Source organism: Populus euphratica, unplaced genomic scaffold, assembly GCF_000495115.2.
Source record: "Populus euphratica unplaced genomic scaffold, PopEup_1.0 scaffold31.1, whole genome shotgun sequence".
Taxonomy (NCBI): domain Eukaryota; kingdom Viridiplantae; phylum Streptophyta; class Magnoliopsida; order Malpighiales; family Salicaceae; genus Populus; species Populus euphratica.
The window spans coordinates 3,315,160-3,328,853 of record NW_011499850.1 but is presented as its reverse complement, the minus strand read 5'-3'; the positions used below and the strand labels follow the sequence as shown (position 1 = coordinate 3,328,853).

The 13,694-nt window shown below is 33.4% G+C and overlaps 1 protein-coding gene across 1 annotated transcript; it reads left to right on the top strand.

Annotated features, from left to right (window-relative positions):
* On the top strand, positions 1-3,285 carry LOC105121210 (putative leucine-rich repeat receptor-like serine/threonine-protein kinase At2g24130). Its single transcript, XM_011019765.1, has 2 exons — positions 1-2,642; positions 2,791-3,285. The coding sequence occupies exons 1-2, from the start codon at positions 95-97 to the stop codon at positions 3,165-3,167; spliced, it is 2,925 nt and encodes a 974-aa protein (XP_011018067.1). The 5' UTR covers positions 1-94; the 3' UTR covers positions 3,168-3,285.
* Positions 3,286-13,694: the final 10,409 nt, after the last annotated feature.

Here is a 13,694-nt window from a genome sequence, read left to right as displayed (position 1 = left end):
TGCTCATTCTCTACGGGCTCCCTCTCTTTCCTCTTGTATTTGAAACCTCTTTCCTTGAGTTTCTTTAACTTGAAGAGGTCGACCAAGAATCAAAATGGGTTCTTGTAAATTCTCCATGTTTAGTTTCCTTTGTTTGATCATCATTTTGTTCGTGGTTCCTGGAGAAGAGATAAGTCCCCAGCTTGTTAAGGAGAGAATCTCATTGCTTTCTTTCAGGTCTGATGTAGTTTTAGACCCTGAAGGTGCGCTTGAGAGCTGGAACTCTTCAGGTATTCATGTTTGCAACTGGACAGGAGTCAAGTGCAACAATGCTAGTGATCGCGTTGTCCAGCTTGACCTAAGTGGCCTGTCACTTCGTGGCAGGATTTCTCCGGTTCTTGCGAATCTTTCTTCTTTGTTGGTTCTTGATTTGTCAAGGAACTTCTTTGAAGGCCATATTCCAGCAGAGTTGGGTGATCTTCTCCAGTTAAGACAGCTCAGTTTATCATGGAATCTTCTCGGTGGAAACATTCCCGAGGAGTTGGGATTTCTTCATCAACTAGTATATCTTGATTTGGGAAATAACAGGCTTGCTGGTGATATTCCTGCACCACTTTTCTGCAATGGGTCTTCTTCTTTGCAGTATATGGACCTTTCTAACAATTCTTTAACTGGAAAAATTCCTTTGAATAATGAATGTAACCTTGGTGCTTTAAGGTTTCTTTTGCTTTGGTCTAATAGACTAGTTGGCCGAGTCCCTCGAGCACTTTCTAACTCCACCAATCTTGAATGGCTCGATTTGGAGTCAAATATGCTGACTGGGGAATTGCCTTCAGAGATTGTACGCAAAATGCCAAAGTTACAGTTCCTCTATTTGTCTTACAATGACTTTGTTAGCCATGATGGTAACACAAATCTTGAACCCTTTTTTGCTTCTTTAGTTAATTCATCTAACCTTCAGGAGCTTGAATTAGCAGGAAATAACCTTCTTGGAGAGATACCTTCTATTATTGGTGATCTTTCTACCAATTGTGTACAGATCCATCTAGATGAGAATATTCTTTACGGCTCCATACCCTCTCACATTTCAAATCTTGTCAACCTCACCCTCTTAAACTTGTCCAGTAACCTTTTGAATGGTACCATCCCACCAGAACTATGTCGTATGGGAAAACTAGAGAGGGTTTATTTATCAAACAATTCACTCTCTGGTGAAATTCCAGCAGCTCTTGCTAACATTTCCCATTTAGGCCTTCTTGACTTGTCAAAAAACAAACTTACAGGCTCCATCCCGGACAGTTTTGCCTACCTTTCACAGCTTCGGAGACTCTTTCTCTCTGAAAATCAACTTTCAGGAACCATACCACCAAGCTTGGGACAATGTGTCAACTTGGAGATCCTAGACCTTTCTAGCAATGACATTTCTGGGACAATTCCTAGTGAAGTTGCAGGATTGAGGAGCTTGAAGTTGTATTTGAACTTGTCAAGAAATCATTTACATGGGCCTTTACCACTTGAGCTGAGTAAAATGGACATGGTGCTAGCAATCGATCTATCTTCCAACAATCTCTCTGGCACAGTCCCGCCACAACTTGGAAGCTGCATTGCACTGGAGTACCTTGACCTTTCAGACAATGTCTTAGAAGGCCTTCTTCCTGCTACAATAGGGCAGCTGCCTTATCTTAAAGAACTCGACGTATCTTCAAACCAATTGAGTGGCAATATACCACAATCTATTGAGGCATCGCCGACTCTCAAGCATCTCAACTTCTCTTTCAACAAGTTCTCTGGGAACATATCAAACAAGGGAGCATTTTCTTCCCTGACAATAGACTCCTTCCGTGGCAATGATGGCCTTTGCGGAGAAATAAAGGGCATGCCCAACTGCCAGAGGAGAAATGCTCGTCTTTCATTTATTTTACCAGTCCTACTGTCACTGTTTGCTACTCCCTTATTATGCATGTTTGCATACCCCCTCGTACTCAGGTCAAGGTTCAGAAGGCGAATGGTGATACTCAATGGAGGCGACTTGGGAGATGAGGTCAAAGAAACAAAAGAACTCAAACATCCAAGAATCTCATATCGAGAGCTTATTGAAGCTACAGGGGGTTTTAGCGCCTCAAGCCTAATAGGTTCAGGCCAGTTTGGCCATGTCTACAAGGGCGTTCTTCAAGACAATACAAGGATAGCTGTTAAGGTATTGGATTCAAAGGCAGCTGGAGAAATTTCGGGAAGTTTCAAAAGAGAATGCCAAGTACTAAAGAGGGCCAAACACAGAAATTTGATCAAGATCATCACAATATGCAGCAAGCCAGACTTTAAGGCTCTTGTCCTTCCTCTCATGTCAAATGGGAGCTTGGAAGGGCATTTATACCCAAGCCATGGACTAAATACAGGGCTGGATTTGATTCAGTTGGTTAGCATATGTAATGATGTGGCTGAAGGAGTGGCCTATTTGCACCACTATTCTCCTGTTAGGGTAGTGCACTGTGATCTCAAGCCAAGCAATATTCTTCTGGATGAAGACATGACAGCTTTGGTGACTGACTTTGGAATCGCAAGATTGATTAAAGGTTCTGATGATAGTAATTCAACGGATGATTCAGTGTTCCTTAGCTCATCTGATGGATTGTTGTGTGGATCTGTCGGCTATATTGCCCCTGGTATGTTCTTACATTCTGCAACAACTTAGTATTATCTCTAAATTATGAAATGATTTATAATTAATGTTCCTCGTGGAGAGAGAGGAACATTTTCAAATACCTATGTTACGTTTATTAATAATTTCCTTGTCAACTTGTTCTCATGCAGAATATGGAATGGGAAAGCGTGCTTCAACTCAAGGAGATGTTTACAGTTTTGGAGTACTCCTGCTAGAAATTATAACAGGAAGGCGCCCCACAGATGTTCTATTTCATGAAGGTTCAAGCTTGCATGAATGGGTTAAGAGTCACTATCCCCACAAGCTCAAGCACATAGTTGATCAAGCAGTGCTTAGGTGTGCTCCATCTGTCATGCCGGTATCCTATAACAAAATATGGAGTGATGTAATCTTGGAATTGATTGAGCTTGGTATTGTTTGCACACAAAATAACCCTTCAACAAGACCAAGCATGCTAGATGTAGCCAATGAAATGGGTAGCCTAAAGCAGTATCTCTCTAACCTTCCCTTCCTGGAGATTGAATAATCATATCCTAAAGCTAGTGCTTCTTGAATTTGCAATGGCACTGAAAGTAGTTTCATCAAAATCTTAGAAACTTCTAATCATTGTACTCATTTGTTTGATTGTTTTCATGGTAATAAATGGATTTAATTCAATGTAATAGCCTTGTTGATTAGCTATTTGCCATAGTTTTGACTTTTTCGCAGTAGTGTATTCTTGGGTTATTTTCATTACCTTTAACAGAAGTTTCCTGGTGAGGTGAAAACATCAGACAGGTATATTGTTAAATCATAAAGAAAATCTTCTTTCAACCGTCCAAAGGATTTTTTTTAAGCTGGAAAACAGTTCTTCTATCCCTTACTAGTCATATTTTTAATCACAACCAACCAAAAACTTCCTTTGATTTGTTAATTTTTTAATAGATTTCTCTAGATTGTGAGCTCTGAATCACAGTTCAACTATGAACTAGGTAGGGATTGGTGCTTCAACCTATGTCTTTCTTCTTCCAGATTATTCTGGTTAAAAATATCAGCATTCTGTTTGTGTTGTGAAACACTGTGATTTCTATAATCAAGAAAAAAGCACTAGGATCCCTTTTAGCCTACCTATCATATGGATTTGCCTAAATTAAGTGATAAGTGGAAGATTATAATAATAAGCCTCTATGCTCACTTCCATATCAATCGTAAAAAGCACTCGGAACCTTTTCATCGCTTTCACATAGAATAGGGAGAAAGCCCCTAGACACAATGGTTGCTGCAGTAGGTCAAATTGTCTCTTAAACAATATTAACTAAGAAACTCAGGTCACTATCAAAGTCAAATAGGGATGCCACAGAAGATCGAAAGCATTCGATCGAGACTATCCTGGAGACAGATTTCATATGCAATGCACTATGAATTAGGTTACTGTCCTCATCTCTTATAAACTAAATTGTGTGCTTGCTTGCCTAGAAAAACACGAACTGCCAATTATTTCTTGCTATAGTTTTCTCTAATTGGCAACTTGGTTAAGTGACCATCAGAATTCATACACCTACCATCACCTCCTCTTTCTTCCCCTCCTCTACTTTTGTGATTCTTATAATGAAATATATGGGAAAAAATCACAGGCGAGCACAAACTATTTCTTAGCATGACCTCAGCAAACCAATGATTCTCTTCCTTCCCTGTACTACTAAAGCAACCAAAAATGTTTCAGGTATTGGTACGCTATCTACTTACATTAGTTAGTACAGCTAACAATGAAACAGTTCCTGTCACCTCCTGAAAATTGAAAGCAGTGTTCATAAGGGAAATTGAAAAGGAGTATAATTCCTGGCCTCAGATCAGTAATAACTGGTCATTTGTGCACCTGCAACGTACATGTAAATGATATCATTGTCTGGTGTAACCATGCCTAGTAAATCTCAGGTGCCAGGATTTTCAATCCTTAATCTCACAATGAATTAAACAGATTTTATTTTATTTTTGTAATAATTCATTCAAAATTTAAATCCGTTGTCCCACAAGAAGCAAGGAACTAAAGAATTTGCTAGACCAATACCATTAGCCTCTTGCACCTTCCAAGGTCTAATTTCTCCAATAATAATTTATTCCTCATCGCACAAGTATTAAACTTTTTCTGACCAAATTAAATTTATTGTATTTTTTTAAGGGTACAACATGGAGGTGAAATAATCATTCCAAAGTGAGCAGCCTTATGGAGATAAATTAAATCTGTTTACAAACAAGGGCTCTAGGACTTTTGGTGCCCAACTATGAATTAAACTGCAGTCACACATCACCTTCCGCGCTTATACAGGTAAAGTTCAAGATAATTATCATATACAGGTCTTTCGAGATAGAATTCTTATATTAATGTCACTCCAAAATTCGTCATTTTTTTTCGTAGTTACATTAAATGTGGCGCATATTTGGGAGTTATTAAGAAATATCCAGGTGAGGTTTTTCACAAAGATTATATCTAGCAAAAGATGTTGACAAGCTGGGGCTTAATTTTATCAACATTCCTCCCATTTTTCAGCTTTCAACAATACATCTGTTTTTTCTGCAATTTCCCAATAAGTCTTACTGGTTTGATTCATTACAACTCTCATTTCAGAAATGTTTTCCTGAGAACGTGACAGTTCTTGTACACATTCAAAAAATAAAAATAAAAAAATCAATCACTTAGATCTTCTGCTCGTGTGCTCTTAGTAAAATATATTCTGTATCCTCAAGTTTCAGTAAATTGAAGGTCTCTTTTCTCAGTCATAGCACGTTTTGTGAACCATTTACAGAAGAAATTGTTAGAAAGAGATAAAATATCCCAAGAAAAGGCCTACTCAATGCTGAAGTACCTGTAGAGCATTAGTGCAATAATGACATGGGGTTAGGTCTACAGACCGACAGCAGGGAATTATGAACCGCGGTGGCAGAAACAAACACTGTGATTGCTATCTTGCTAATGCTATAGGACGTACAACCTGAATAGAATATGCTAAACTTTCAATCTACAAACTTTCAACCTTATAAGAGATGATGGTTTGTGGGCTATAATATGTCTATTTAAAGATTGAAACAGCCATATCTGGCCTCTGAATTTGGTAGTTCATAGACATTTATAGATACCATTTGAGACATAAACAAACCAACCTCCCGAAGAAAATGAGAAAAAAGGCAGAAGATTTCATGATCTCTGCCTCCTTATTTTGACAACCTTCTTCCACATAAGGAGGAGTCTTCCATAAATTGCAAAGCTCATCCACTATTCTTAGTCATTGCACTCACGAAGATAATCTAATCAGGCATAAAAAAGTTACAAAGTACTCACAAATGATAGCATAGTCCAGTGTTTAACCCACTAGCTACAAGGAGTGCATAAAATACTCCTTGAGCATGATGAAAGAGGAAAGTGAATGTGATATAGTGCTCCATGATAGTGACTTCCATAACCAGCGTGTTTCCCAAATCTCTATCTGCTACAGATGTTAGATTAATTTAGAGAGAAACTTGGTCTGTCAAAACAAATATGTAAGAACATTAATTAGGGACCATACGTAATATCCCGAACCATACAAGCAGTGCATGAGGATGCAAAACAAAGAATATATACCGTTGAGACAAAGAAGGAAAATCACAAGACCATGAAGATTATATTTGAATTCTGCTAGCCACATACAATTAGGTTGTATTTGATATGTTAAGCAGGACATGATAAAATCGGAAAGGAAAAACTGTGAAGTGTTTGATCTACGCTTGTGATAATATTGCAAACTGAGAGAATAAATCAAGCTGCTTGTGGATTTTCAAGCAACAAAAAAAAAAAACATGATATTGGAAAATATCCATGGATGAGTGGTTTGCATTTGTGTATTTTTACAGAGTAATTTCCAGAAGAAGACAAGACCAATTTATTAAATTCATTTCATGTCATCCTAAATTCCACACAAAAAAGTCAAGCCAGTTTACCTTCATGAGAATAATGTCTAAAAGCTCTGCCCCATCACACACATTGGCTTGATGGCTGTCGATTCAAAACAATCCCCACACTCATTAAAATCACCCCAAGTCGCAAAACAACCGGATGATCTAATAAAAAAAGAGCAGAAATCACTAAAACCTATACACCTCAAGAACCTTCTCAAAGGTCTAATGGAACTTCTTTTCTCTCATCACAAAAAAAGTAAAGGTGCTCTCTTGAAGATTGAATTGATTCATCATCTTTACCTTGTGTTCAAATGATTTTGGGTTAGTTTTGATGTTAAAGTTTAGCTCTAAGTTTTTGTTGGTGGTTTTCATGGATGAAAGTTTGCATTGAAGTGTGTTGGAGCTTATCTTGACTTTGAAGATTTCATCTTTGATCCTTGTTTATATATAATTCCATGGTTGTCAGTTAGGTTTCAAATGATTCTTAGTCAGGACCAGTGTCAAAAGGCTCATCATAGATTTTGTTTCTCATCCTTCATTTTGTTTCTGTGGTTTCGAATATGTTTCAGTAAAAAATATGATCTTGTTTCTGGTTTTTCTTTATATGGTTTTTCTTGTTTGTAATTTCAAAAGTCATGACTTTCCTAGTGGTCAAAGTTTAATTATATTTCAATCTCTTTTTTTATTAGCAATTATATTTCAATCATAATCATCATGGAAATTATTTTTATTGGTACTTAAAATTAACTGAATCAGTAAAATAAAATGCTAAATCAATAAGACGAAGGAACCAATTAAATTTATACCCATCATTACTCTACTAATTAGGTAATAAAAAAGGAATCTGGATGATTTCGGAAATCTTTATAATATGAATTGGGCCTATTTTTTTTTTTTTACTAATTCATTGGTCATGTCTTTTAGAAATAGAATCTTTTTTTTTAATAACCTTCATAATTAACATAATGTAAAAAAATAGATTATTATAATCCAATTTTGAGTTATTCTTCAAAAATTATTTTTTTCAAAATAAAAATAAAAAGTAATAATAAAGGTTGACAACGTGGAGAAAGCAAATTGAAAAAATCAAGCTGCAATTTTAAAAGAAATCCAAGGCTTAATTGTATTTTATTATGCTAAAAAATAAAGAAAAAAATATAAATTTAAGGTCAAATTAAATAATTATTATACAAATTTGCGTAGAAATTAAGTCCAAAGATATAATTAAATTTTTAATAGGCCCACTTGATTTAATCATAGGTCAAATTAAATTTTAATTATGTTTAAGAATTAATTTGAATCCAATTGAAGGATTTAATTAAGTGCAAGAACTTAATTATACTTTAAATGGATCAAATTAATTTTATTTGTTGCTTAATTGGTGAAAAATTAAGTTTGAAAGTCTAATTTAGGCTTAATTGAGAAGATTGAAATTTTAATAGATCAAATTTAATTTTTACTACGTTAATTAATTGAAATCAAGGGCAAAATCATAAGAAAATTGAAGTTTTATGGCTAATTATGGGTGCAATTAAATCAAATTTGAAGGGGAAGGACTAAAATAAACTTGGATCGAAAACAGAACTCAGCAATGTCTTCTTTTTTTCTGAAAAAAGCTGGTTTGGTTACCTACATTGCAACTACATTTAATGTACCTAATATCCACCAAATTTAACAAATCTTATACGCAAATGATCCTCTGCACTTTCTCTGCAACCCCATGTTACCTGTTTAAGCTAAATGACAACATATCAGCACTGGTGATAGCCTAAAAAGACCAACTCAATCAATCTTTGTCTGCAGATTTGACAATTGAGGATGTCTACTTTGAACCAACAGTTGAGATCCTTTTCAACTGAATCAAGAGCTTAATTTTATTTTTTTTTAGTATAGACAAGATTGTTCTCTTCCACCAACTATAAATAGAAGTGGATTTCATGGCCTAAGAAAGGAGAAAATCGGGTCTAAAGTCAGTAGCCACCCCTTTATTTTTTTCTTTTTCTTTTCTGCAACGGGTCCTTTCTCTTCTTTCTCTCTCCACCGTGTCTTCAGCTATTGAATACCCTATAGAAACTTTTCTCCTGCACCAACCGAACATTTGCCAATGATAGAGAAGCCACCACATCTCTCTCCTCCCTTTCCTCTCCTCTTTACAGATTTCTTTTTTTCTTCTTCCAGTTGCAGTCACTCCAGTCAACTCAGGCAGCCAACTCCACCGCCACAACCAACTTTCCCACCATCATTTCCATCAACCTAGCTCCTCACCAGTGGTAGAGCAACCACCGTGATCTTCTCTCTCTTCTCCTTCCAACCTTTCTCTCTCCTCTACAACCTTTTCTTCATCCCTCTGTGACCAACGCCGACCTTCACCATTGCAACCACCAACTCTTTCACCGTCCTTTACTAAACCAATGACGGCAGCCACAACCTCTTCAGCCAGGTGAGCCCCCTTCCTTTCCTCCTCTTTCTTTTCTTCTTGTTTCCTGTTCACCGCATGAACAATAGGTGTGAATTATAATTCACGTCCTATTGTTCATGCACGATGTGAATTTTATATATATATCCAAAATCATTTTAAAAATTATGATTTTTTTGCATATTTTTCTATCAATTTTGCATAATATGGGGTTGTATATTTATACTGTAAAATACAAATTCGATATTAAAATACCATTTTTCTTTAAAATATTTTTTAAAAAATAAAAAAATTCAAAAAATCTCCAAAAAAAAAAAAAATATTTTGTTGCATATGGCCAAATCCTAAAAATTTTCCAAGCATATTTTTCATTAAAAACAAAAATTACATCTTTTTCATGTTTAAAAAAATTCAAAAATGAATATCGTAACCAGTTTATGATTATCCATTAGGATTTGGCCAACATGTTAAAAATCTTTTTTCAATTTTTTTTAGGATCTAAGTGTAGACTTTAATATTTTTGGAGTGTGAAATTACACGATAAAGTACACCCTCGAGTATTAAAGATGCAAAGTGTAGAAATGAGATGCTAAAATTCAGACTTTAGAACAGTTAGGATTAAACCCGATAAGGTAGAGACTTTCACGTAAAGAGAAATCTACCTAGAGTTTTAAAAAAGACCAACGAATAGAAACCCGACTAAAAAAAAATCAAACAATAATGCAACTTACCTTAGGTAAGGTATACTGAAGGTGATGCATTTTTCTCTTACACAACCAGTTCCTTACTCAGACTCTCGTAAAAGATAAGTTCCTAGTAACCATAATATTAAATGACGACTCCTAAACATTAATCATAATTTTATGATTAAATCCAAAAAACCTTCTCAACACACAACACCTAACACAGGAGGCAAGACAAAAGCCTTCGTCGTCGCCAAATGACATTGCGTCGGCGCACCCCTCACGACATAAATCATAGATTTTTTTATAAGGTGTGATTTTTATTTTTATTATATGTTGATATTTGATTTTTTTTGTCTAATTAACTACAATAAAGAAAATTTGAAGATATATATATATATACCCTATTATAATTGTTTTGATTGGTTCAAGTGTAAAATATATGTAAATCATCTTCATTGGATCCACATCTTAAATAAAATAGTTTTTAATTGTGAGATTTACTTATATTTCAACTATAATCATCATTGAAAGTTTTTTGTTTTTTTGAAAGGTCCATAAAATTAATTAAATTAGAAAAAATAACAAACAAACTAAAAGATGAGGGGATTTTATTGTACTTTTCCTTACAAAATATTATTCACTATAATAAGTTTTTAATATAATTTATATTTTTTTTAATTTTATTCTTTAACATTAAGTTTATTAAAGACTGAACTTCATAATTTTTTTTAATTTACTTTGTATGAGGTAATTCTAGTTTCATAATCCAAACCACGAATTCTTTAGGTTAACTGCGTTAACTCGATTTTTTTTTCTATTTGATTTTTTTTTTAGTTTCATCCTTCAACATTTGATTTATTAAAAATTAGGTTTTGTAATTTATTTTATATGATGTTATCCCTATCTCATGAATTGAGTCACGGGTTTGGTGGGTAAAATCGAGCTGACTCGAGTTAGTTTTTTGTGTCTTTTTTCAATCGATTTTTTCAATTTTAATTTTATCCTATAACATTATATTTATTGAGTATTGGACTTCATATTTTTTTAATTTTTCTTTTATTAGATTATATCAATCTCACGCCTTAGACCGCAAGCTTGATAAGTTGACTTAGTGTTTTTTTTTTTCTAATTGATTTTTTTTCATTTTCATTCTTCAAAATTGAGTTAAATAAGAATTAGACTTCATGATTTATTTTATTTCTCTTTTTACGAGATTATTCTTTTCTCATGATTTAGTAATGGATTTAGTGAGTTAATCTGGGTTGACTTAAGTTGTGTTTTGTGAATTCTTTAATCAATTTTTCAGTCTTAATTACATTATTCAATATTAGATTTATTAAATATTAGGTTTCATGGTCCTTTTTAATTTGCTTTTTATGAGATTACTTAGGTTGAATTGAGTAGTTTTTTTATTTTACCTTTTTTGAATTGATTTTTTAGTTTCAAATACATCCTTCAACATTTGGTTTATTAGGGATTGAGCTTTATCTTTTTTATATCAATTTGCTTTTTATGAGGTTGTTTTAGTCTCATATGATGAGTTAACTCAGTTGACTTGAGTTTTTTTTTTAATTAACTTTTTTTTTTATTCCATCCTTCAATATTGGATTGATTGGAAATTATATATCATGATTTGTTTTTTTTTTACTTTTTATGAGGTTATCTTTCTCTCATGTCTTAGATAATAGGTTTAATGGATTAACCCGCATGAACTCAAGTTATTTTTTGTGTCCTTTTTAAAATTTATTTTTTAGTTTTAACCACATTAACGCTAGGTTTATTGAGAATTGGGCTTATAATTTTTTTCAATATGTTTTTTATTAGATTATTTTGGTCTTATGACTTAGGTCACAGGTTTAGTATGTTAACTCAAGTTGAATTAGGTTATTTTTTATTTTTTTTATTGATTTATTTTTCAATTTAATCCTTCTACATTGCGTTTATTATAAATCAGGCTTTATAATTTATTTTAATTTGCTTTTTATGGAGTTATTATAATTTTATGACCTAACATACATATTGACAGGTTAACTCAAATCAATATAATATGTTATTGTTTCAGTATTTATAAAAATGATCTTATCTTAAATATTTATTTTTAATTAAACTATATTTTTATCAGTCATACGAGTTGTTTTAGACCTGTCAAATAAACTGGGTCAATCCCCACATAATTTAAAAAATTTATACTAGAAAAAATATCAACAACACCTAAATATTTTTTTTACATTAAAAAAATAATTTAGGGTAGTATGGGACAATTATCTAATGGACTACTATAACAGGGTTGGATAAAAGAAATTCTTGAGAGAGAACGAGGAGAAAACATTTATATTGTTATGGGTGTGGTATTTATAAATTGATTGTCCATGTGTATAATAATATAATGATGAGACCATTTTAGAATTTTTATATAATTATATTTATAAATATATTGGACATCGTCACTATCCTTCTCAACTTACCATATAATATTGTTGCGAAAATAAAAATATTAAAATATTAAAAGAGAAAGAAATATAAATGATAGAGAAATCACAAATGTTTGAAGACATTGCAATACATGAATGCTTAAATGATTATCATTTTAAAATTATTTATTAATACTTAATATTGTCAATAAGTTCTTACACATCTTCCCTGATTCCAATAAGAGAAAACAACGAGTATCACATGCAGCAGAGTGATATGGGACATTCGTTGAGTGAGTAGTCAGGGGCGGAATCAGGGGAGGGCAAGCAGGGCCGGGTCTTGCAAAATATTTTAAAAAAATTTATTATTTAATTTTTTTTAAATTTAAATAAGTAAGTTTTTTAATAATATATATTATTAATTAAATGAGTGATATGAACTTGTGTTGGCATTTGTTCAATGAATAAAAAAGATGATGGCTGTAGTATCGAGCTTGTGATTCACCAGAATGGTTGTGTCCGGTCACGTTACCTCATTAGTATATAAGAGGATTTTTTTTATTTTTTATTTGGAGAAAGTTAAGACACATATAAAAAAATATATATATGAGAAATGATATGAGAAATATACATAAGAAATACAATTAATCTGTTATCCAGAATCAGAAGTCATGAAAACTATAAAATGAGAACAAATAGACTAATCTTTGTAAATACAACATGATAGTGTAATCTGTTTATAGTGTACTGCAAAGGTGATGATCTAAAAAGATTGTAATCTGTTCATAGTGTGTAGACGATCCAAAGACATAAGCTATAAGATGGGAGTGTCGTGGAACATGTCATGAAAACTGGAAAAGATGGTGCATAGCATTCTTGAGCCTGGCATCTCGAAGTACCTCCCAAGCTGGATCAATTGTGAACCTTCCTCTATAATGATTTGTCCAAACATAGTGATCCATAGAGCTAACTTAGGGATGGAATCTAATACAGTCCCAGATCTGTTGGAGGTCTGGACTACCAGAAGGAAAGTCTCAACCACCATCCTTAATAATGTTTGCATCCCAAGACAATCCAGTAGATGATAGGAGTCATCAGTCGCGACTTATGATCCTATAATTAGTTCGCTAGACAAATGGTATTCTTGTTTAACATTGAGGATCGAAAGACAACTCATCAAGTAAAATGATTACTAGTGATTAAATCTCGAAAGAGAATACTTAATCAGAGGGGTAAAAGGAAGACGACATCCACTCTTCATAATTTTGCCTTCAATGAAGACAACTAGCCGACCAGAAGACACAAGAAATAGAAATTGTGAATATATACAATGCAGCTATGAAACAAATTCATGGGCATAATTATTGCAAATATTTAGTAACAGTTAATAAAACCAAGTGTCAGAAGCTAGAGACAACATAAATCACTTAAAATTCAATTCCTGACATGCCAATTGCACATTAAGAGATCACTTGGTACCTCATCTGGAGGAAGGAAAATGAAACCAGAAACAGCCTTGTTCTCTCCACTCATGAACTGGAATTGAGAGTTCTACATCACTCAAAATTTGTCAAGCCACTTAAAAATTTATGTTGGACTGTAAGAAATGGACAAAGAGCATATACAGA

What these genes read in the sequence shown, in the direction of transcription:
- LOC105121210 (XM_011019765.1), top strand. Translation starts at nt 95, where the DNA reads ATGGGTTCTTGTAAATTCTCCATGTTTAGTTTCCTTTGTTTGATCATC. An exon ending in TGTCGGCTATATTGCCCCTG is followed by an intron (nt 2,643 to 2,790) that starts GTATGTTCTTAC and finishes GTTCTCATGCAG; the next exon opens with AATATGGAATGGGAAAGCGT.